The 26,580-nt window shown below is 31.2% G+C and overlaps 1 protein-coding gene across 4 annotated transcripts in view; it reads right to left on the bottom strand.

Annotated features, from left to right (window-relative positions):
* The window catches only part of LOC140434400 (pseudouridylate synthase RPUSD2-like), a 927,331-nt gene that overhangs the window by 359,276 nt on the left and 541,475 nt on the right, over positions 1 to 26,580 (bottom strand). For all 4 annotated transcript variants that reach the window (XM_072522617.1, XM_072522616.1, XM_072522618.1 and 1 more), the window contains one exon: positions 6,294 to 6,392. In XM_072522617.1, the coding sequence (XP_072378718.1) occupies positions 6,294 to 6,392 (99 nt within the window). The remainder of the gene's footprint in view (positions 1 to 6,293; positions 6,393 to 26,580) is intronic.

The following is a 26,580-nucleotide window of genomic DNA, read 5'->3' as shown; positions in this document are numbered from 1 at the left end:
ATTGATAATTCCGACATATAAAATACATTTTAAAGCAGACTACTTTAAAGAGTTGTGTTCCTGGGGTGACTTTATTGTAAGATAATTCATTCGATAACATGAAATCAACTTTAACTTGCGAATATCCGTCAGAAAAAATCATAGTATGTGATTCGTCTTTAAAAAGGAAACCATATGCCATAATGGTAGTAAAATTTTTCCTATTAGTAATTTCATAGTAAATCATAAGAAAAAAACCTCATTCATACAAAATAAGATTAGTTCTAGAGTTGTCAGATGATGATTTTGATAGACGTAAATAGTTTGAAAACGTAATTCTGGGAAAATGTAACAATCGAAATTATTCAAAATTTATGATCCAAAGTAATTTTATGTTTTGCAGTGCCAGGCCTTTTTTTTAATTAATGGAAATGTATATAGACATAATTGTAGATACTGGTTATATAACAATTCTTCGTTGGATGCATGAGTACCACACACAGTATTCAGACAAACCTAATGTATGGGCTGGAATAATTGGCGACAAAATAATTGGTCCCTTTTCTATTGAGAGAAAATTTCCAAATCCAAGTAATTATTGAAGATTATTCAAATTACGAGTTAATTCATGTAACTCTATTATTTTAACTTCGGTAAAATAATTAGTATTTCGTAAGGACTTTAAAAGACAAAAGTATACAGTGTTCTAAGAAAAGTCCATTAGATATCCAGAAAAACAGAACATCTGACAACAATGTAAATACCACCATAATATCAGCTGCATTACAATACCTTTACACATCAAAATCTTTTAAAATGTGGCGATGTTTCCGAGATAATTGCGGCGTTCCATACATATAATTTACTCCGTATAATATAACGACAGCTGGAGAGATACTTTTGAAGCGAAGCTTCTATACCGACGTTGTATTACTTTTTCTCTATAGTTAAATGCTAAGACCAGCGTCACGAAAGTAGCGTAACGACACGACGTCACGAAAGTACCGCCACGAAGTAGTGAAAGATGAGCATGTATTGAAGGTGAGGCGCCTTAAAAAATTTTAAAGAGTCTATTTATGCGACAAGGGGAGTATGTTATACAATATGTTAACTTTTTTGATATTACTTTAAACAAACTCATCCTAATTTTGAAAACACAATCTCTGCGAATCAGAGTAATTTTGTAAATATGTATTGTTAATTTTTGATCGGTTGTTGAGTTAATTGGATGGGTGTTGTAAACATTTATACTATATACTGGATCTATATCTGAAAAGCATTTTTCTTTTAGTACTTTCTGTATTACAGGGTATGATTCTATAAGAGTTTTTTTGACTTCTAGTAAATATGACCAAGATAAAAACAGTATGTTTTTTGACTAATTCGTTTTGGAGCTTAATTTAACTATAAAATATGAAGTTAAAATTTTTTGGCGATATTTTAGTAAAGTTTCTAATTAAAATCGTTTACTATCCTTGACAACTAACTTTCGTTGGCAAATTGTTCTTTGTAACTTGCTCTTTAAACAGTTAGTTTGTGTCTATATAACCTATCTGCTACTGTACATTCTAGTCAAGAGAATTGTCTCCTTCCTGATCTTGTTTTGCTTGAATATAGTCTTTTATGTTGAATAAGCTCAAAACTGAAGTATAAGATCAAGTGAATAGAGCAAACAAAGATGCAGGATGCCCGAATAAAACAATATGGAAAAATAAAAATATCAAGAAAGAAATGAAATGCAAAATTTACTAGACGGTCTTTTCTTAACATGATAGACTTTTCTTGAATTTGTAATATTCAATTTCTCATCACTATTACCAATTTTTCTTCCATTACAACTTCTCTTTTATTTTATCATTATTTTTATTATTTTTGGTTTTGTATATGTAAAATAAAACGAAAATTTTTCCTGCATACTACGCGTTATGCAAGAAGAGACAGTCATTGAATTTGTTCATGAATAAGTTTAAACGAATTTGCAATAAGTGAAACAAGAGTTTTGAAGTAAAGGCTCTTGGTACAAACTGTAAAGAATTGAAAACATTCTGTAGATTGGTAAGTACTTTTACTGAGACAGACATCATAAATATGAATAACAGAAATGACTGAAAAAATATAATCACTGCATACAGAAAATTTTAACATTAAGATAAATATTTGAGAAAGGTTATTAAAATACAAATGCATGACATGACGAAAGATCTTCTTTCAAATTTATATGTTCAATTTTGAAAGTGCAAGAGAAATCACTAGAATACTCCAAACCGGAATATTTATGTATTGTGGACCTAAAAAGGTGTTTGGCATGGTAATATTAAAGGACGTTATCCACTTATTTCATGCAAGAGAGATACCTCTAGTAGTAATCAAAATAATGATCAAAAATATATAGATACTGAAACAATAAAATAAAAGTAAAAGTAGGAGACCGACCCAATTAAGACTGGAAATAAAATAAGACTATATGAAATAATATAAAAAGTAAGAACAAAAAAAGGATACCAAATGGGAGAAAAATAACTTAAAATAATCTGCTATGCAGACGAATTATTAAGAATAATCAAAGAGAGGAAAATGCAATACTTGAGTCATGTGTTGAGAGGCGAAAGATATGAATTACTTAAAGTTATACTGAAAGGAAAAGTACAGGGCAAAAGATCAGTAGGAAGACGCCAGAACCCGTGGCTGAAAGACCTGAGAAGATGCAGACGACGCAATACCAATCTCTCAAAATGGAAATGATTTAAAACTTAAGCTTTAGCAACTATATATACCTGACAGAAACTCTGTCAAACAATTTAGAATTTTATTATCTGTGCATCACACTGTCTACGAAAAGCTTGAAACAGAACTAGAAGATTATGTGAATAGCGCAAACAAAGCTGCAGGATGCCCGGATGAAACAATATGGGCGAATAAAAATATCAGGAAAGAAATGAAATGCAAAATTTACCAGACCACAAGATCTATAATGACATACACGGCAGAAACACGACTCGGTATAGAAAGAAAAAAAAATGATGCTAGAAACAGCAGAAAAATTGAGTTCCTTGGAAAAGTTTATGGTAAGACACTATATGATAGAGCTAGATGCAAACTACAGATGTAGAATGGAACGACATTTAAGTAGAATTAAAACAAATAGAGTAGTAAAAACGGTGAGCAATGGTTCCCGAATAGGAAGAAGACCACAAAAACGATGAAACGACAACTTTAACAAACAAAAACATTAAAAAACAAAGTCATGTCTACACAAAAATTCAAGAAGAACAAGAAGCAGAAAAAGATTAACAAGAAGAAGAATTTTTAAAGCAAAAGCGTCCCACATCTACCTTAAAGTTGAAATTTATTTGAGTATTTTTATCAGAGTTATTGTTCTACATTCTGTTCTGTTGGTAGTAATTGAAAATTTGAATATTCATTAAAATAATTCAATTGTAATATAGTTTAAGCAACTTTGCAAATTTGTTTTGTAACAACAACTCGAATCTGCAAAAGTTTTGTTCTAAATTTTCAATTTCTAGTAGTCTCCTGTACCAAATTCATTGTACATGGTATTCCACTGATACAATAATTTTTTTATTGGCATAGACTAGGTGTCAATCAGCGAGTTACAACATGACTAATACCTTAAACATATACATTTTATGATCGTAAAGTCCATAAAATATCAATAACGAAGAGGTGAATAATATGCTTTAAGAACTAAAATTAAAATAAGATACAAATTAAATATAGCATCTTTTCAACATCATCAGTGTGTTCAAAAAAACGGTACACATAATATAATTTAAATCACTTTTTTTGTATTATCTCCTTTTTATCTATATTTACATACAAACAAGATGATGAGGTTCTCAGAGTTCCACAGCAAACTCTTGAGCAGCTATCTACTTAATCCCACAGCTGCTTTGCTATGGACTATCCAAGTTGCTCACCACAATTTTGCATATACATATATTTTTTTGATAGTAGATACTACAAGACTATTTTGGTACTTGACAGAAATTTTACCAATGCATTATAAATTCTCTCATCCTCGTTAGCTAAGAGACTAAGGATATTAAACGGGGCCTGTACATTAAGATCATGTAATTGTTGAATAAATTGATTTTGACAAAGATCATTTTCGAGAACATGAATTTTATGTAGATGTGTGGGATAACAGGCGTGGCCAAATCTAAGACGTGTTACAGTGGTGTTATATTTTCTTAAATAATTATATGGCTAGAACCACGTTTTATTCGGTATTTGATTTTGTATACTGCAGTATCTAGAAGGGTTGGTATAAGTATGTTGTGACCAACATTCGTTCCAAATATTGAGATATTTCATTCTAATATAAACTACTGCATCACAAAAACTTACAGGTAGTTTATTGGTCAAACCATTTTTTACACTTTTTTTGCCAGCATATCCACATACTCGTTATGTTCGAGACTGACATGTGCTTTAACCCATACAAAATTAATGTTTTTGTTAACCTTTTGCAGTTCTAAAATCCTTTTTTAATTGCATATTATGATATAATTAGAGGAGTAACTTGGGTATTCAGCCAAAACCAAGGAATTTAAAACAGACAGGGAGTCCGATATAATTATTGCAGAATCAATTGTAGACTGTGATAAAAATGTCAACGCTTCGTAGATTGCAATAGCTTCAGCAATAAATATAGAAAATATGTTATCCAGTTTGTAGGAATAATTAATATTTTTGGAGGGAATATAAAAAGCACATCCCACACCATCCTTGGACTTCGAAGCATCGGTGTATATTGCCACATATTCCTCGAAGCTTGCAAGTATTGAGTATAATAAGTTAATGTTAATGTGAAAATTATCACTATATGAAGGTTTTACAATCTTTATATTTAAAAACAATTAATTGTAATCATAAAGATCTAACAAAGTTGAGCTGGTATTATATAAATCACTAAGGATATCTTGATTAGATTGAAGTGCTATACACAGTAGTGGAGAATTTTTCTTCGACCAATATTTACTTGTCAGGTCTTGTTCATTTAATACTACTATATTTGAATATAGATTACTGTTGGTTCTGGATATTTTAAGAAGAAATTTGTCTGCAAGGAACTGCCTTCTGTGATTTAAATGAGGCTCAATAGCTTCTACATGAAGAGGTTCGACTGGAGTTGTTTTCATGGCACCAAGACATACACGTAGGACTGAGTTCTGCAAGATATCTATTTTGTTTAAGATCTGTGAACTAGAAGAGCCGTACAAGATACATCCATAATCCAATATGGACCTGATATAGGCACGATAGAATAGTAAGGCGGTTTCAACGCCAGCACCCCACCAAGTCTTAGTAACAATTTTTTAAAAATTTAAACCCTTAATACATCGGTCTAACATGTAATTAATATGCATTTTCCATGTCAATTTCCTATCAAGTACCATGCCAAGATATTTAACGGAGTCTTTAATGTAAAAATTATAAGAACCTAGGACAATGTGACTTAATTTAGGTATGTTGTGTCTACTGAAAACACAAACTTCAGACTTGGAGTATGAAATCTAAAAACCATTTAATGTTAACCATTCATGAACAACACCAAAGATGTCTTTGAGAGAAGCCATAGTGGTATTAAATTTCTTATTTTCAGTATATATTCAGAGGTCATCTGCATACTGTACTATTTTATACGGAATGTGATTAAAACTTATGTTATGTAAATCGGCAGTATACAAATTAAAGAGAACAGGGCTTAAAACTGAGCCGTGTGGAAGTCCGTTGTTGTTAATTCTTGGACCAACAACTGTGTTATCCAAATTTCTTAAAAATATTTTTCTATTAGTATAGAATTTAATAATCATGTTGACTACCTGATTTGGAATATGAAATAATTTCAACATCTTATCTCTTAAAATGGGGAGGCAAATATTATCATACGCACTTTCTACGTCTATAAAAAGCGCAGAAAGGTAATTGTTTCTGCCAAAATTATTGTATTATTGTATATTATAATTAAATATATACAATATATATACAAGTTAAATTATAACATAATAAGCAAAGACATAAAATATTTAAATGATATAAAAAGCTAAATATTACTTGTTTACTTTGTGTTTTCTTGTACCAATACATATTAATCACGATTACCGAATAACAGATTGAGTTATATTCTTAACTTTCATTAATTTATGTTAAACTGCAACAAAAGAATACTTGCTTTTAATTTGTCAAAAAACTCCCAAGTTCTCCGAAAGTTCCAAACGTCTTAATCAATCAGTCTTTCGCTCCGACTTTTTCTTTCAAAACCGAAAACATACAAAGCAATAAAAACTCACCTTTTTGATATCTTTGTTCGGTTCACCGTCATCCGCCTTTCGTTTGTCGTTTCCCGCCAATTTACCTTTCTCTCTTTCGTTTCCACCACAGCCGCCTATCTGCAAAAGACAATTAGGGACATTAATTGATTTGACATTAACTAGAAATACAGGGAAGGATTTTGTATTATAAAAACTATTGCTTGGAAAGAGATATAACATTTTTGAAAATTAGTTCGTAGTTGATTTATTTCACATTTGAAATTTGAGTTTTATAGCCCACCGTTTATGTAACGCAAATCATCAGATAAATCTAATTTTTTTATTAAAAAACAATATTTTTGTTTTAATTTAAATTATTTTAATATTAAGTATTTCAACTTCGAGGTTTTTTTAAATATACGAGTATTTAGTGTTTTAGAGACTTAAATACACACATATTGGCCTCCTCGGGATTTTTGTGTATATCTACGGTTTATATTATCCGTTTTTCAATTTTAAATGTTACTTATGACTTAGTTGAACGTAAATTTAAAGTAAAAAAGAGGTTAAAAATCTCCGATTCTAACCGCAAAAGGATACGACAGAAGAATTTATGCATTTATCATAACATTTTTTCAGTAAGATCCTAATATCATGTTAATATGCCATAACTAAGAATACAAATAACTTTTGGAATTTTTCTGGGTTTTCACTATGTTTTTCTCAAATACTTAATAATAGTCCTTGTATCGGCATGTAAGATTTATTTAATTATCTCATTGAATTAATTATTTAATTAAAGTAAAACACTAAAAAATTACACACATATAATATTGACATAACTGCTATATGTTTTTTGTGCAAGACAGCATCCTAATAGGGGTTATTGTAATTTTAGCATTTAGTTTGCCATGTACCCTTGACCTGAGGATGCATAGAAAATTATAGAATGCGAAACCGGTCGTCGGTGATAAAATAAATTGATTGTGAGTAAGTCTTATAATATTTCTCTTTACCTAAACTGAAATGGACTCACATAGGCAACATAAGATTTAAAATAATAAAGCTTGAGTAAGCGACTGCATACGTTTTAAAATATTTCCTTGTCATATAAAAATTGCAAATAACTACAATATTAACCACAAGTACTTTCCCATAATATAACAGACCTTGTATTGCATCATAAATTTCAGTATATAGATAAGATTTGAATGAGTGGTGTCGCGTTATTTGGACTTGTGGGTGATTTTGACCCCACCACACAGTTGAAGTTCAGTATTTAGTTGGAAGAAAGAACAAGAACTCTTATCAGAGTTGGGATCACAAAGCGAAACTGAAAATGAAAGCCAGAAGGTTAGCCTTCGTCTTAGTTAGGATGTTTTAGAAAACCAACTTCAATCAGTGAAAAATTGTTAGCCTGAAACTTCTAATCAGGAAAGTAAATCATCGTCGGAAGAATCTTCTCAAGACAACAATACGTTTGAAGATGATAGAGTAAGACCATCTAAGTTTTTTATTGGACGGGATGGGAAAACAAAATGGGCAAAGAAGTGTCCGTAGAAATCGGTTAGAACACGACAAGAAAATTTAATTACTCTAGTTCCTGGTGTTCTAAATTATGTAAAACATTGCACATTGCCCATTACTTGTTGGGATGTATTCATGGATAATATTATTGTAAAAGATATTGTCCAATGCACTAATAAAAAAATAAGTTTAGACGCTTACATTCATAATGACCAACATAAATATATCACCAAGTCTACGGATGCAGAAGAAATTCGTGCAGTTTTCGGATTATTATATTTTTTAGGCATTTATAAAGCAAATAGGTTAAATCTGGCGGATCTTTGGGCTACATATGGAACAAGAATTGACATTTTTGGGCTAACAATATCCCTGCAAAGATTTGTATAACTTTTTAAGTGCCTACGATTCGATAATATCGAAAATAGGGAAGAAGAAAAAGAGAAGATAAACTAGCAGCTATATGAATTGTTTTTGATCGATTTGTATCCAATTGTCAATAATATTTTATTCCTAGTCGATACTTGATGATCAACGAAAAATTAGAATCTTTTCGGAGACGTTGTTCCTTTTGGCAATATATCCCCAATAAGCCGTCCAAATATGGCATTAAAATATTTGCCTTAGTGGATGCCAAAACATTCACATTTTAAATTTAGAGGTATGTGTTAGCACACAGTCTGAAGGACATTTTCAATTCAGTAATCGACCGTTTGATGTAGTAAACAGGCTTGTAAATCCAATACGTGGTACTAACTGCAACATTAAAAACATTTGCTTTGCAAAACCACGAATTTTCGGATTAAAAAAAGACATTTCTTTGGTGGTATTTGCCCTAAAGAAAAACAGAATAGTTAGTAACTTCTTCGCTTCATTATGATACAGAGTTTAAACACAAATCAAATTAACCGAAGATTATAGACTTTTATAATCCCACAAAAGGTGGCGTAAATATGGTTGACGAAATGTCTGCGTTATATAATGTGTCTTGTAATAGAAAGCGATGGGCTCTAACAATTTTTTTTTCACTTCTTAATAATGCAGTAACAAATAGCTTTGTTACTTATTAACCTTACTGAGCCAACTGAAAAACTAAAACGCAGATTTTTTTAAAATAAGTTGATTTGGCACTAATTAAACCTTATATTGAATAACGAAATGACAATCAAAGAATACTATCAGACAAAAGGCGAAACTAAAAAGAAATGACAGCGGAGAGGACTCAAGCACCTCCCAACAAGAAACAACGAACAACATCCAGATGTGTCCCCGTGGAAAGGACAGAAAGTGTCAAAAGAAATGTGTGAAATGTGACATTTTAATTTGTCTAACATTGTGTATATTATTTTCTAAATGTGCAACAAATTGTTAATTATGCTAATTAAACAAAAGTTCTTGGTAACTTTTTATAAATTTTCTATCTTTTTTATTTTGTATCTCCAACAAAAATTTTGGTAACAACAATTTTGGTTAATAAACTAAATTTTAGTATCTTTCTTTAATCATTGAATTTTTAAAATGATATAAATTTTACAAATGATATATAACAATATAACCATGATTTCAAATCTTAAGGTTGCATGTAAAAATAAAATATTTTTTCAATTTTATAAATAAAAAAAATGGGATGATAATTACTCCATCATACAGATACCGTCACAAAATGTCACCACGCAGTTGCCGGGTTAAATAGAAAGTAGCAAATTGGCAAAAAGATTAAATAAATATAAAAAGGTTTAGAAGTGAAGACCAACATGACATAAGTCAAGAGTTACCAACTGACTAATATACTTTGTCTACTGAAGTGGAGCATAAAAATTTATACATGTTTATCGCATAGAACATAATGAGGTCTGCATAAAAGGAATTATAATATCAATTAAAAATTAAAATTGGAATTTAGATTACCGCAAAATATTTAGTAAATAGAATGTTGGGCACCAACTATTTTTAAAACAAAAATATTAAAATAAAAAGTTAATAAATAAATAAAATCGTAAAAAATTGAAATAAAATAATTATTTCAAGAAAAATAACAAACATGTGACGTTTATAGCATTACCAGGTTTTCCGATAACCATTTTATGTATGATATTGTCATTTTTCTCGTATTATTTCTTGTAAATGTTATAAGATCCCGTTATAAGTTATCTATTAATTCTTTTTTATAATCTACAAAGAATAATTATTTTTTAATAAAACAAATGTTAACAAATGATTCTCTTCTAAGAACTAATTTTCGTTAGAACAAGTAATTTTGACTCTATCTTATAAGGATTTAATGATTCCATTTTTAACATTGATTTGATTTATAATTTAGATATCTGTTGGTGTGTGTTGTTTTGCTACACCTGAGTCTTATATCCAGTATCTTTCTTTGAGATTAAAATAAGTGGTTTATTCTACTAGTGAGCGTTTTTTTTTCAAATACCGTCTTTTTTTTTCAAATTTTTGCACTCATCAAGGATATGCGTACTTTCCAGACTATTATTCTAAATAGATAACTATTGGTAGTGTGTGCTTACATATGACGCAGATTTTTTAACAATGAATATTTTCTTTACTGATTTTTTTTCGCTTGTCTTTTATTTGAATTAAAATTAAAATATTAATATTTGTCTCCTCTCTGGAGTGTATCCCAGCTAGAAGTTTTTCTTTTTTGTTGGTACTCTTTAAAACTTCCTTCTTTTTCCTTGTTCGTTTTAACATCTCGGTATTGATGGTTACTCATGCAATATGCAATATTCTGCGATACATCCAAAGCTTTGAAGTCTCTATTTACTTCAGATTTTACTTTTTTATTATCGTATGATTCTGGGTATTATCTGTAATTATTGATTTTAGAGTTTTGCAATTCCTGTTGAATGATATAGCGCATTATACTTTAAATTTTCTACTGCAGAGTATGTAGGTTACGTCTTAATCAAACAGTCCCATTGTAGGCAGTTACCCCTTGAATGGCGCATATCAAGTAAGGAACCTTGTTAAGATTCTAAGCTGATTCATGACTATTTTTTGCAGTATTTCAGTCCTATTAGTGCATGACCGTCCAACGACTGTACTTATACAGCAGTGTAGAGACGTTGATAATGACGTGTATTTGTGCTTTGTGAATTTTAGAAAAACATTTGACAATGTCAATAATGAACAATTGATGGATATTCTGCGAAAGACAGGTATTGACGACAAGGACATTCGAATTGTGGTAAACCTATACTGGGGTCAAACAGCAAGAGCAAAAATTGGCAATGAACTCACTGGAAAGGTGCAGATCAAAAGAGGTGTCCGTCAGGGGTGTATCTTATCCCCATCTTATCTTATCTCCTTTGTATGCAATCAACTTTCCCAGTGGTAGTTATGCTGTATTCGGATCTAGGCTGTCTTCCGGTCGTGGATAGTAATTTTAAACAAACCCAAGGTCAGCTCTGAACTTGAAGTAAGAGTCTCTTACGGCAAGTTCATCAACTCTTTTATCACCGTGTATTACCCGATAACCCTGCACTCATACGAGAATATTACTCATATATTTTGCCAGTACTCATTCCCACAATAGGCTAGAGTCTACCCTGTATAGTATAGGTATATAGTCTGAAAAATATTAAATGAAACTATAAATAACAAATCACGAGTCGTAAGTGGTCAAGGTAGCCGAAATCACGTGTCTATCATGCATTCTCGGAAATTTTAAATTCGATCATTGGCGGCGCGAAATAAAATGTGTTTCCTTGCTGGTCACTTTACATTGAAACAATGGAATATTATATTTCTGTTTATAATAATAAAAATAATAAATTAGATCCAGTTTATAAAATAAGTTTTAATTCACATTGATAATGTGTAGACTGAGCGAATGTGGTGTGAAAGTCGACTATATACCTAAAGATGTAAAATACTCAAATTAGTATATTCTTTTTATTTCAGAACGATATTCAATTATTTAGTTTGTCATTAGAAAGAGTGCTAGCACCCGTAGATGCTTGTTTGGTTTGTATGTACATAATGTCTTTTAAAAACATGCCAAAACGTGTTTCTTTGGAAGGAGTTATACATCGAGAACAATACGAACGGAAATACGACAGCTACAATATGCACAAAAAAATAAAATCAATGACAAACAAGAGGAAATTCAATAAGTCACCCAACAGCATAAAAGATAGCCATATTGATAGCCAACGTTAGCAACGGACAGGGCACTTGAAGAAGAAGAAGAAGATACATCGAGACATTCTTCTTCTTCATGTGCCCTGTCCGTTCCGAACGTTGGCAATCAACATGGCTACTCTGACTTTGTTTACGGCAGATCTGAATAGTTCAGCAGATGACAATCCGAACCATTGCCGCAAGTTTTGGAGCCACGAGTGTCTTCTCCTCCCTGGACCCCTTCCACATCGAGACATGCCTGACATTAATCATATTGTTACAAATACAATACTTCCCACAATTAATTCTACGTATTGCGTTTACGGCAGTAAACAAAACAAAATGTAATTATGGAGATTTGAAGTTTATGTCTGAGAAAAATTTAATTCTTTTAAGTGTTAAATAACCAAGAAGTTTATTTAATAACAGAATATGAATGTCCCTCATCAGATATATCTATCAGCATGCTACAGCCTGTGTAAGACATAATGAAGATACTGGGACCTTTCGTATTGAAAGAGGCGTTCGGCAAGGAGACAACAAGTCTTCTAAATTATTTACAACTTTGCTAGGATACGCTTGTAAGACAATAGATTGGAACGAAAAAGGCATCAATGTAGATGGAAAATTTTTAAATAACCTTAAATTTGCAGATGATATCGTTCTTATTGTAGACAGGTTTGATCAGGCACAGATAATGTTCCAAGAGCTCCATACTGTCACAAAAAGAGTTGGTCTTAAAATAAATTTTTCAAAAACACAATTTATGATAAATTTAGTCCACAACAAAAACATCTCAGTAGAAGTCAAAGGTATTGAGCCAGTTGACTCCTATAAATACTTGGGCCATGAGATCAGAATAAGTCGAGACAACCAAACAATCGAGCTGAAAAGAAGAATAAACCTCGCTTGGGCTGCATTTGGAAAGATGAAGGATATTTTTAGGTCTAAGATTCCAATGTGCCTGAAAAGAAAAGTATTTAATCAGTGTATTTTGCCAGTGATGACCTACGGCGCAGATACCCTAAAACTCGGAATTTTGCGGAAAGGGCAATGGAGAGAATTATGTTAGGGATTTCTCTACGTGATAGAATACCCAATGCTACTATACGCAAAAGATCATGAGTAGCAGACGTTATTGAAAGGATAACAACCCTAAAGTGGAACTGGGCAGGTCATGTAGCAAGATCAGTTGATGACCGGTGGACAAAAAGAATTTTGGAATGGAGACCCCAAATACAAGCTTACAGAAATAGAGGTCGACCCCCAACGAGATGGACAGATGATACAAAAAGAGTGACCACACATTGGATTCAGATGGCGCAAAATCGGACTAAGTGGAAAAACATGCGAGAGGCCTATGTTCAGCAGAGGACGTTAGAGGCTAGTTGATGATGATGATGATTACATCTGTAAAACAAGTATTGAAGCAAAAATGTTTCTGTTTAAGAAAAAGGACAAAACGGTCTTTTTCTATCATCTATTACTTCAGTTACTTATCTTCCGTTTTCTTAAAATTAACTTCGAACGAATTTTCCCGTACTATTTCCTTTCGATAATTTTTGCGAATGTGCATGATTTTATTGCCCAAAAAGCTTTAACAGTATATACTTAAATAATTTCCGATGCCGACGTAATATATTTTGTATTGTCTCCGAATTTTATTTATTCTTGGATAAAATATTGCTCTTAAGTAATCAACATTCGATTACCTTGTTTAAATAAACAAAAATGTAATTTACGTTGTATCTACCTCCGCTGTTTACTCTGCTTATAAACAGGGTCATCGGTAGTTCGTGAGGATACAAACAAATATACACCTACTGAGCCTTTGTGCTAACGGTCCGGATCCGCAAGTGCATTATGTGTTTGCACATAATATAAAACAAAAGCGTTATATAATATCAATACAAAAAATAGCACTAAAACAATGTTTTCTGTTTTATTATTCTTTATTTTTGGCAGTCAATTCTTTAGATGGATTATATGTGACGAAATAGTGTGATATTTCATGGTTCTGAAAATACAAATTTAACAAATTATTTAGTCCTGGCATCTGAAAATTCGTCTAATAGTTTATTTTTATCTGCCTCGTGCATAAGGACAATTTAGACATTTTAAGACCGATAAAGTTGCCTCCATCTATGTATCGTTCGTTGGCAAATTCAAACGAATATTACCTTCAGTCTAGACAAATTAGAATATGTTTTAACATCAAAAATGAGATGTTTTAACCAAATAATGTTTCAGATATTATGTGCAGAATAACTTTGAATTCGGTTCCGCTCATGAACTTGCTTTTTTTGTCCTTAAAAGTAAAAAAAAAATTAATTTCTCTTGCTTAATATTTATATTTTAATAATTTTAACTGAACTAATGTGCGAGTGTTTACTTGTAAGTTCTAAAATTTACAATGAGCAATGTATTGTTAAAATACCGGCAAGTGCTTATCTTTAACCCTTTAACGGGCATATTTAAAAATATTTCAGTAACATTTACTGGTTAATGCAACCATGCTTTACAAGGCTAGCTGTTCAGTGTAGGCATATGATATCGGTCATTTGCTGTGGGAGGACGTCAACCAATGGCTAATGTTGCCAGTCATTTTTCACATGTTTGTAGATTTCGTCATTTCGTGCGTTCTTTCGTCAGTTGTTAGGTTAACTGTGTACGTGCCTACTAATAAGAATTTCTTTGGTAAGCAATAATATATTATATATATTTCTATGCAAAACGAATTCAACAATGGTTTCTTGAACCCATATTTGGTGATTTGTGTTAAATGATATTATTTATAACGTGATAATTGATCTAACTTTATCCAAAAACATTGGTAACCATACTATCACAATTATCAATAAAAGTTTGTCGTTTTCAGCGTTTTGCTATTATGGATGAATTCAATGAGATTCCTTCATGTAGTTTCTAAGGAAAAATGAAGGGTAACATACCACCTCCTCCTCAAGATTTTTATAGCTCTGATACGGAAAATGAAGAAAATATAGTTATCGAAAACCTTAAAAAAATGTTCAGTTTAAACATTTATTGGTAACAATTTACAAACTTTATATTATTTTTATTTGAAATAATGCTAATTACTATTTAAATAGGAATAAGCCACAATTAAAGGTTAAAATAAGTTTATTGACGTTTCAATTTCCACTTCGGAAATCGTCCTCTTTAGGAGGACTTTTATTTATATTCATTAATGTTTTGTATTTTTATAACGATTTCCGAAATGGAAATTAAACCACCAATAAACTTATTTCAAACTTAAATTGTGGCTTATTCCCAATAAAAATAGTAACTGTATGATGTTAAAAAAAATAGCTTCAGAATACTACTAACAAGATTATTTTGAAGTCCTCTAATTTAAAATATGTCTGAATTGTCATTATCAATGATGAAGGTAAAATTAAATTATTAGAATGTTAAGGGAAAAAGACAGTTAAGATTTGATTTCACGTATAATGCGTCTGTATATCCTCTTAAACGTATTTCACCCTAGAAGGGATCTTCAGAACGGATATATACAGACTCTCTGAACGTGAAAATAAATATTTCCTGTCTTGGTAGAAGCAACTCTAACATGGCTTCGTATGGACGCAAATAGCGACATCTGATAATAAATCCGAAAACTAATTTTTCGAAACCAAATTATTTAGATTTCTGCCTAAGAATTGCAATTCTTAAAAGGCACAGATTAAAGCAGAAATCTGAATTTGGTTTCGAAAAATTAGTTTACGGATTTATTATCAGATGTCTCTATTTGCGTCCATACGAAGCCACGTTAGAGTTACTTCTACCAAGACAGGAAAGATTTATTTTCACGTTCAGAACGTCTGTGAATAGCCGTTCTGAAGATCCCTTTTAGGTTGAAATACGTATAAGCGGATATACAGACGCACTATACGTGAAATCAAATCTTGACTGTCTTTTTCCTTTTATTCCGGTATACTTTTTATGAGTACTAGAAACCAATTCGCCAAGGATTTTTTGCTTAGTTGAGGAGATATGTTGTGGAATGCAATTTTAGATTGCCTATGTCTCTAATAACATCTCTATTAACGTCTGTTTTGCCTTGCAATTCTTAGAAGGCACAGATTAAAACAGAAATCTGAATTTGGTTTTGAAAAATTAGTTTACGGATTTATTAAAATGTTTTGTACTTCCAATTAACAAAATAAAATTAATTGTTTAATTTATAGATTAAGAAAGATTTTCAAGGTGAAAATAGAAATGTAAAACAAAACATATTTAAAATAGATTATATATTTTTTACTATCCATATTAAGAGCAAGGATTCCCTAGACTGCTACTAAAAGAAATTAAAAAAGTTGATTTAAAAATCGAAACGGTACGTACAAATTACATTTTTTCAATTACAGTAGTGACAATTTCCGAGGTTACAAACCTAAAGATTTAGCAAATAAATAGTTTTCTAACAAAATCGTTCAATTAAACCGATGCGATGTCTAGTGGATTCGAGACAATGCCTGAAACGTGCAAGGAATTAAAATTTGTGGAAAAATCCAGTAACCAATTAAAAAATAAAAAGATAGTGAAAAAGCAAAGTATTATTTTCAATTTTTAAGATATTCCTATTTTGTCCTAATCTTAATTAAAAGTATTAGGTTCTTTTCGCCAGGTAGGAAATCGCATGATTTCTTTTGTTGTTATTAGGTTCTTCTTTTTCTTTGTTATTCATGAAATGTACTGAAGTAATAAATTATATTCATACGTAGAGCAGATATTTAAATCATGGAGCTGTTGTATGTCGGTTTTCTTTTATTTTTAGTTTTTTCTGTAGTTGCAATAATATATTTTTTACCTGATATTGTTAATAAACTATAGAAATATATGCTAACATCGAAATCTGTATCGTGAATTTTGAACAACTTTCTTATAATTTAAAAAATACTAGTTTTAACCAGAGACCACACCATAAATGTTATTTATTATTTTCCGATATTAGGCAAATTACTTTGACTATTCTTATCGTCAGGTTATAACCTGTTGAACAAATAAATACTTTTGCTATTTTGATATAACTTGGTTCTGAATTAATAACTAAATATAAAAATTTGCGTCTATAGTAGGTATGGTTGGTAGGTAAGTACAGTGTTACAAAAAAAAAACACTTTTCGCTATCATCGGTACTGTCTCAACCACATTCCGAACATACACTTCGACGAAAAATACGACTCTACGTATCGCTAGTCCGGGTCTAGAACAAAACAAGCGTCTAAAACGCAAAAAGGTCCTCTAAAGGTTCTTTGTACCGCTCCTTCCACCTTATCAAAGAGAACTGGGTTTGATGGAGGGTTGACTTTCTTAATTTCACCGGGCAGGTTTAATTCGTTGCTGGTCCTTTGTTTAAAACAAGAAAAATACGATTCCGTTAGTTAAAACAAGAATAATGTGATTATTTTAAAACGATTCGCGTTGCATTGCGAACTCTCAAACGTCCTTAAATAAACTTTGGTTACATGCTAATTACATATAACGTTCAAAAGGCCGATTCTAAAAGCCAAAACGTAAAAAGAGAAATATGCAGATTTTCAGTATAAACAAAAATTTGTGTTCAAACTTTTAACAAAGGTAGAGAGCCTTTTTAAATTTTAGCAGAAAAGTATATCCAGTTGATAAAATAAACACTTATTTGACAAAATATTTTTTTTGTAATTAACTTTTTATAATTGTTATTAGATAATTTGCTTTTTAGTTTTTAAGTATATATTATATATATATATATATATATATATATATATATATATATATATATATATATATATATATATATATATATATATATATATATATATGTAAGGCTGCTGAATGCTAAAGAATTAAAATAGAGATAAAAAAAGGCCAAGGAAAAGTGGTTAACAGATTAATGCATAGAAATAGAAGAGTATGACAGAAAATACGACAGCTTTAAAACCCATTAAGGGCCGAGACAATAAACAAAGAGAAATTTGACAATTAATTTATTAGATTGGATTAAAAACACATAAATTAAGACTAATTTACAACCAAAAAGAATTTTTTTTTCTCATGAAAGGAAAAACAGGTGGGTGCGTATACGCACCTTTGGCCGAATACGCATACAATTTTTAAAAAAGGAACATATTGTATCTTAACTGTAAATTAAATTTTAAGATGAAAATTTTCGAAACATTCGGGGTGTAGATGCACTGTACACTTTTTACATAAATAAATAGTATTACTTTTGCACATCCGACATTTTCTTCTTGTACTATTATCGTCTCTTTTTATAATGTGGCCAATATTGTCGAATCTAGTTTCATCTGGTAAAGCAAATTTAGATGGACGTCCATATACTGAGTTTGACAATGATGTAGCGGTTTCTTCACTATTCTCTGCACGGTCACAATATTTTAGTAAGTTAAGAACCAATCTCGAACGAAACTCCAGTTGGAAAATTTTAGAATCATTCGCAATTTTAAAAATTTTCCAACTATTGACCACCATAATGTCAATCATGTTAGTAAACAACGGCCACCACCACTTTTTTCCTCTTATTTTAATACGGTAATTCGCAATGCCATTATCATGCAGATCCACTCCACCCATGTATTGGTTATATTGGTGAATTACATTAGGCTAAGGGATAAGAATTTCTTAGTTTTCTTTACGGTTATAACGTTTAGTTTGCATAAGGGGTAAAACGTCATATGTATTTGTCATTACAGTCACTACTGAATTATCGTTCCATCTTGTCACAAAAACTTATAAATTGGAATCGAATGCACATGTATATGAACCTCTTTCCTTTTTTTTCATAATTTTGTTTTCTTCTAGAGGACACTTAGCAGTGCGATTTTCCCTTACTGTTCCTGTTGCAAAGAATCCTTTTTTTTTTCAATAGTCCAAAAAGAGCATATGACATAAAGAAGTTGTCGAAAAAAACCTTATGTTGCTGTGGGTTTTTAAACTATCGAAAGTAAATTCAAAACAACTGCCGTTCCTAAGCTAAAACTATTATCTGTTTTCTCAGTTTTTCCGCCATATGGAATAAATTTGAACAAATAACCAGTATCAGAACATAAACACCATAATTTAAAACCAAATCTAACAGGTTTTCCACGGATGAACATCTTGCACGAATGTCGCCCGAAATATGGAACCATTTCCTCGCCAACGGAAAGATTTTTTGCAAAGACTCCAAATTGTGAAAACCTTTGGTTAATTATTTCAAAAATTGGTGACAATTTTGCAAATTTATCATTTTTATTCAGTAAGGTGTTATCTGACAAATGTATGTTCTGTTTGATTGAACGAAATCTATGTCGGCTCATGCTTTCTCTTACAATGTGCACTTCTTTATCCTCATCCTTCGACCAATACATATCAACTTGAGGCAGAGTGTGATAACCAGATAATATACATATGCCAATAATTTTTTTTAAATCTGTATCATTCATTTCAAAATTGTGACGGTTATTCTGCGATGCATAAATATTTGTAAAATATCGAATGCTCTCACTTACTTCATTATCAAAAACCGAGTGAAAAAACCTCAATAGGTGACTTGCCTCCATGGTTGGCTTTTATATTTTCTAAATATCGATCAGACTGATGTTGAATTACTGCCAAGTACGAAGGAGTATCTGTTTTTACCCAACTTGGGACAAATTTGGATTTATTATTTTTGCCTGGTTCTTTTTTGGACGTTTTGATCTGTGGTTCAGAGGAATAATATCATCAGAATCGTCAGAATTCCCATTCACTTGTATTTCATATGTACCTGCAATATCTGTTTTTATTTCTTCTGTACCAATAATATTATTATCAATGTCTTCTACATCGGAAATTTCATCTGTTTCCGGCGGCACATAAACCACATCATGTGAGTCAGCATTTTCACAGTCTGGGTCTTCTTCTAACAAAGCCATTAACTCTTTAGTAGTTAGTGCCCTCTTCATTTCATATTTCGAGAATTTACTAAAATAAACAAAAAAAATGCACTACTACTATATACACGCATTCATATGATAATAGTTTAGCTTACCTCATTTCAACTTATATGGAATATAAAACAAATAAACACAAGGAAACTTTCAAACTGATTTAAGTCAAGAAAAAAAGCAAATATAACGTTTACAGCACACAGCAATTTTATAAATAGTAAATGAAGTGTATTGACTATTGACGAGATCGTAATTTCAGATTGTTTAGTCTACGAAAAAAATATAATATGGTTTCGGCCAAAGGTGCGTATACGAATCCATCGTATAAACATGCAATTATAGACCTTATTTTTAAAGTATGAATGAATAAGTTTTTAGAATAATAAAAATTTCAACATATTTTTATAATTATAGAATACAAAATATGAATTAAGTTTATAATTAGTATCGGAAAAATTTTTTGTATGAAGATGTGCATAAATCATTAAATTATGCAAAATTATAATAATCTTAAAATATTTAAAAAGTAATATTTTTGTCAAAAGAAAAATGATACTATATACCTCAATCTATTGAGATGTTACTTCAATAAAAAGAAAACATTAAAAAAATTATTTTCGGGCCAAAAAAAATTAACAATAAAGGTTGCGTTTACGCACCTTTGGCCGTAAATGTATGCATAAAAAAATAAAAGAACTAACAAATACCAAAAAGCAAGCACACTATGGGATACTCGAAGATGATAATGGTAAACTCATTGCAGACATCAAAGATAAACTAATATTTTGGCAAAAATACATAATGCAACTATTCGACGATAATAGAATGATACAAGAAGAACCACAGGAACAAACAGGACCGAAAATAAGAATGTGCGAATTAGAACAGGCAATTAAAAATGCAAAGACCGCAAAATCAGTAGACCCAGATCAGATACCCACTGAGCTAATTAAATGCATTGACGAAGAAACACTGCATATCCTTTTAGATCTGTACAACAAAGTATATACAACAGGAGTAATACCCCAAGATTGGTTGCTGACCACGTTTGTAACACTACCAAAGTCAGTCCATGCGACAGAATGCTCCCAGTACAGAACAATTTCCTTAATAAGCCACACACTTAAGATATTTCTCAAAATAATACATGGAAGACTATACAAAAAAATAGAAGAAGATATAGATGACACCCAGTTTGAATTCAGAGGAGGACTAGCAACGCGCAAAGACGACTAGATATGAACCAGGATCTCTATGTCTGCTTTATAGATTATCAAAAGGCTTTTGATAGAGTACGACATCAGAAACTCGTAAAACTGTTAAAAGAAAAGAATATGGATAGTCGAGATATACGGGTTATTGTCAATCTGTACTGGAATCAGAAAGCAAAGGTTAGAATCGAAAATATCGAAACAGAAACAATAGAAATCAAAAGAGGTGTTAAACAGGGTTACGTGCTCTTATTCAATCTGTACAGCGAAGCTATTTTTAAGGAAGCAATATCAGAGGAACAACAGGGTATATCAATAAACGGAAAAATCTTAAACAACATAAGATTCGCTGACGACCCCGCTATTTTTGCAGCTAGAAGCATTGTAGGAAGGCTAGATATCGAGGAAAAACAAGTAGAAAGAGTGAATAACTACAAATATCTGGGAACCTGGGTAAATGAAAATAATGACCAAGGTAGAGAAATAGGGACACGCATTAAAATTGCAAGACAAACATTTATAAAAATGAAAACAATGTTTGTTAATCGAGACCTTCCTCTGGAGCTGAGGATAAGAGCCTTAAGATGCTACGTGTTCTCGACTTTGTTGTATGGAATGGAAAGCTGGACACTAAAAGTGGATAATATAAAGAAGTTGGATCATTTGAGATGTGGTGCTCTAGAAGGATTTTGAAAATACCATGGACCCAACGAGTTACGAATGCAGAAGTGTTAAGAAGGCTACAAAAGGATTGCGAGGTCATAAAGCATAACAAAACAAGAACGCTGGAATATTTAGGCCACATTACCAGAGGTGCGAAATATGTGGTATAGTTGCAGTTCAGTAGATCTTTTTAGAGCAGCCGCCAATAAGGTACGGATAGCTGTGATGATAGCCAACCTCCGATAGGAGAAGGAACTACAAGAAGAAGAATACATGTATATATATATATATATATATATATAAATATATATATATATATATATATATATATATATATATATATATATATATATAAACTTCTTGTGTAAAATGGTAAAAATGTATTAAAAAATTTTAAAAATATTTAAAGTAAATTTATAGTGTCAGAACGTTTTCAGTCCTATCGGACCATCACTAGTAAAAAAGTCTTATACTAGTTGAAACTAGCTACATTACTAGGTCAGTTATATAGTAGCTTGCGGATGAGTATTTAGTTTTTACGAACATATACAGGGACGATAAACAGGAATACAAGCACCTATGTGGCTTAAAAAAGAAACAATTTTATAAGAATGCTGCATTGAGTTTAAGAAATACAAATAAATTCAAAAGAATTTTGGGAGGCTGTTGGGCTGTATAATTTTGGAAGTTCCGGCATTTGGGAATCTACTCTATACACAGAGTAATAGGTAAATAGTCTGTAAGTAAATTAATGTGAGTTAGGTATAGTGACGGATCTCTAAATATTATGTAGGTCTTGTGGCCATACCCTCTTCAATCTTTTTTCGGCAAGTGTTTGGGTGAATAAGTTATTTATCAGTTCGTTATTGTGATCAGTGGTGCGATTTTTATATTTTATTGAGTGATTCTTTATTATTTTCTTAAGTAATGGGATGTCCAGATCATTGTGAAGTGTTTGGTTAGATACATACCATGGAGCTTTACTTATCATACGGAGTATTATGGATTGGAATGATTGAAGTATTTTAAGGTTTACTACAGTCCCATAGTTCTATTTCGTATGCCCAATCTGGTATAAGTATAGCTTTGTACAGAAGCAGTTTATTTTCAAGAGATAACTGAGACCTTTTGTTCAATAGCCAGTTCATATTTTCTAGTTTAAGATCTAGTTATTTCCGTTTAGTTTTAATGTGCGTTGTCCATGCAAAATTTTTTATTCAGGTGCAATCCCAAGTATTTGACAACTGGTTTTATAGGAATGGGGGTATTATTAATATAAACTTGTGGACATGTCAATTTTCTTGTTGTAAAAGTAATTTGTACTGATTTGCTAGCATTAACACTGATATTCCATTGCTTAAGCCAGTTTTGTAATTGATCTAAATGATTTTGTACTTTTTGTGATGCTACATTAGGGTCGATTTAAGTAATTACTACTTAAATGGGAATAAGCCACAATTAAAGGTTAAAGTACGTTTATTGACGTTTCAATTTCCACTTCGGAAATCGTTCTCAAAATACCTTCCTCCCTACCTTCTCAAGATTCCCGTGTCATCGGCAAATGTAGCTAAGAAGGTATCATTGCTGATTGGAACGTCTGCTGCAAATATCAGATGCAGAAATGGGCCCAAAACGTTACCCGGAGCTTTCTTAGAATTTGGCATTTTTATTTGTTTGTCGAACCTCTCTCGGAGTAAATGTTGTCAGAGAAAGAGATAGTTGAGATGGAGTTTCGAGATACATTCTTATATCATCATCTTCATCGTTATTAGTATCTGGTGCTGCGAATGCAGTTGCAAGATGCTCTGCGAATACTTTTGTTTTTTCTGCGTTTGTGCGGCCCAGGTCGTCTGTTTTTCCTTAAAGGTGAATTTGTTATTGTCGGTCGTTTAAACTTTTTTGTAGCTTTCCAAATAGAGTGGCCTTCATGTGAGGGGTTCGAAACATAAAACTAGAAAGAGTCGTTTTTTTTCTTCATGTAATGCTCTATTTAGTCTATGACTACTCCTGTTAACGTACGTTTTATTTAGTGGATTTCTTGTTTGTTGCCATATGCGTCGAGCTCTTCTTTTTTCTGCTACCAGTTCTTTTATATAAAGAGGAATATTAAGGTTTTCTTGCACACTTCTTTAGCGCTGTGGTGTTGTTTCCCATCCGGTTGTTTGTAAAACTGTTGTTAAATAGTCTAGTGCTTTCTCTACATCTTCGTTTTCTTTTATCCTAATATCTAGTCTAATTTTTTTATTTATAGAATTTTGGAAAACATCCCAGTTTGTTTCTTTAGTTTTGAGTTTGGGTGATGGTGTTCTCCATATTATGTGTGTACTTAAAGTTATTATTATTGTACTGTGATCTGATGTTAAATCGAAGTTTGACTCTATTGCACTATGGATGTCAGATATCCCTTTTGTTACAGCAAAATCTACCAAATCTGTTTTTTGTTGACATCCGTAGGCCAGTATGTGCGTTCTCCCGTAGATAAGTATCTTAAGTTATTTTGTTGGATGATATTCATTTATGCTCGACCTTTAGACGTGATTAATCTGAAACCCCATGTGGTGTGTTTGGTATTCGTCTCCTGCTACTATGAATTTGGATCCAAGAGTTTGTATGAAATCATGATACTCTTCGCTTAAAATTGGATGTCTAGTTGGGCTGTAGACTGATACCACACTGAGGGAGGTGTTTGTTTCGATTTTAATGATTGCTGCTTGAATTTTTTCCGTAATATAATGTTGGACTGCATATTGTTTAATTTTTGATTTAATAATAACGGCAGAACCTGCATGTGTTGCTCCGTCTGGATTGTTTGCATAATACACAGTATAGTAAGGTATCTTAATAACCGCTTTTTGTGTGGCATGGCTTTCAGATATTAATAGAATGTCTATATTATACATTTTTAAAAACAGTAATATCTCTAATATATGGTTAGAAATGCCATTAGCATTCCACGACGCAATTTGTAGTGACTTGAAAGCTATTTTGTTATTTTGTTAATGACTGTAGTTAACATTGTTAAAATCATGCTAGTTTGGTTTAAGAGTTTAGAGAACACATTTTTGAATTCGTTTAGGAAATTGGATAGTTTATCTGCTAATTTATTGTTGTTATTTTTGTTATCTGCATTTATGTTTCCAATGGTAGCATCTCTATAACTGATTGGAGGGGGTTTTGACATATATATATATATATATATATATAAATTGGAGGGGGTTTTGAGATTGGTGGATTTTTATTCGTATCATTTACGTAGTTCTCCTGTGGAAGTGGCTGAAACATATTTGAGAGTGTAATTGGAGCTTCTTCTTCTCTCGAATATTGACGTTTAAGCCTTTTTCTTTTTGATGTATTGTTTGCCATGGGTGTTTATTATTTTGAGAGTCTTAGTGTTCTTTATCTGATATCCAATCATATTCATTCTGTGTTTTTGGATTGTTTTTTAAGTTTAAGTTAGCTTGAGAGTTTGATGTAGAATGAGAAAAGTTGGTTTGCTGGGCAACTACTGGCTGTACCTGATATTGTTGTTGATAATTATCATTTGGTTGACTGTTGGTTGATTTGAGCACAATGGTGGATCTTGAGTATTTATTTGACTTACTTGGTAATACGGATGTATTACGGCTATATATTATATTATATTATACGGCTCGTTCTTCATTACAGTTGGAAACTGCACTGTAGGGTACTGAAAATCATTTGATCCTGATCCGTTCCCTGTTGAAAACATTTTCTCTTCACTCTTATTTCACATTGACTGGATAAATAAAAATTTATTTATTTACCAATAATCAATTTAAATATATCAAATTTCGAGAAGATTAATAATTAGTGAGCACAATTATAATTATCTTCAGAAAACCGCCAAAAATTAATATTTTTCGGGGAGAATCCCAAAATTCACATTAAGTTTGATAGTTATTTTGACAATTCGTTAACTTTCAATATGTATATTTTGATCTGAAATTTTTTAGTGCAATAATCTAATATAGAATCATACGTTTTTAGAGCAATTAAAGTGTAAATTTTAATAAATAGCTTAACATTTGAAATAATTAGTTTTTCGTTTTTTTGCACTTTCTGAGAAAATTCGCCATAGTAATGAATAATTTTTACACCATCGAAAAATTAAGATTACAGTTAATAAAAAACGCACCGACTAAAAAAAAGCAAATATATTGTTCTGAATTTTCGATTGAAAATTAGCATACTTTTTATATATTAAGTCAAAATAAGGACAACAAATAAAAGTTTTAAACAAAAAATATTACAATATTGGCACGTAAAAAGATAAGTTTCACTAAATTTTATGAATTTTTTTTGCGGAAGATAAAAATAAAAAACTAAAAACTGAGTTATTATTTATAACATAATTTTTGAGGTTACATTAAAAAAAGTGTAAATATAGAAGTTGTAGATATTTTTATTACAACTTTACTATTTCACTTTTTCCATTAGACTTGTAGTTTTACCGGAAATCGTAATAAATCATTTTTTACCCTTAAAAACTAACCCTCTTCCACTTTCCGATTTCAGATTGATGTAAATTATATTTTCTTTGATTTTTATTATATTTTCTTTTTTATATAATGGGCTCCTTACTATTACTATTTTGTTTTTCACTTTTTACCATTTTTAAAAGCTTCGGCCCTGGTATAATATTGACATTTTTATATAACATACATAATATGTCCTTCGAAATGTTTTAAAATTGTTCTGTGTATCATATCGTGTTTATTTGACGTTAAAACTTTTTTCAAACTTATTTACGCAGAATTATCTGAACACATTTTGTTGTTAGGCACACATCCGGAAATAAATCGTACAATCCTTACTTTGTCGTATGATATT

Source organism: Diabrotica undecimpunctata, chromosome 2 (genome assembly GCF_040954645.1).
Source record: "Diabrotica undecimpunctata isolate CICGRU chromosome 2, icDiaUnde3, whole genome shotgun sequence".
NCBI lineage: Eukaryota > Metazoa > Arthropoda > Insecta > Coleoptera > Chrysomelidae > Diabrotica > Diabrotica undecimpunctata.
The sequence above is the reverse complement of the archived record's forward strand: the minus strand, read 5'-3'. Positions and strand labels throughout refer to the sequence as shown.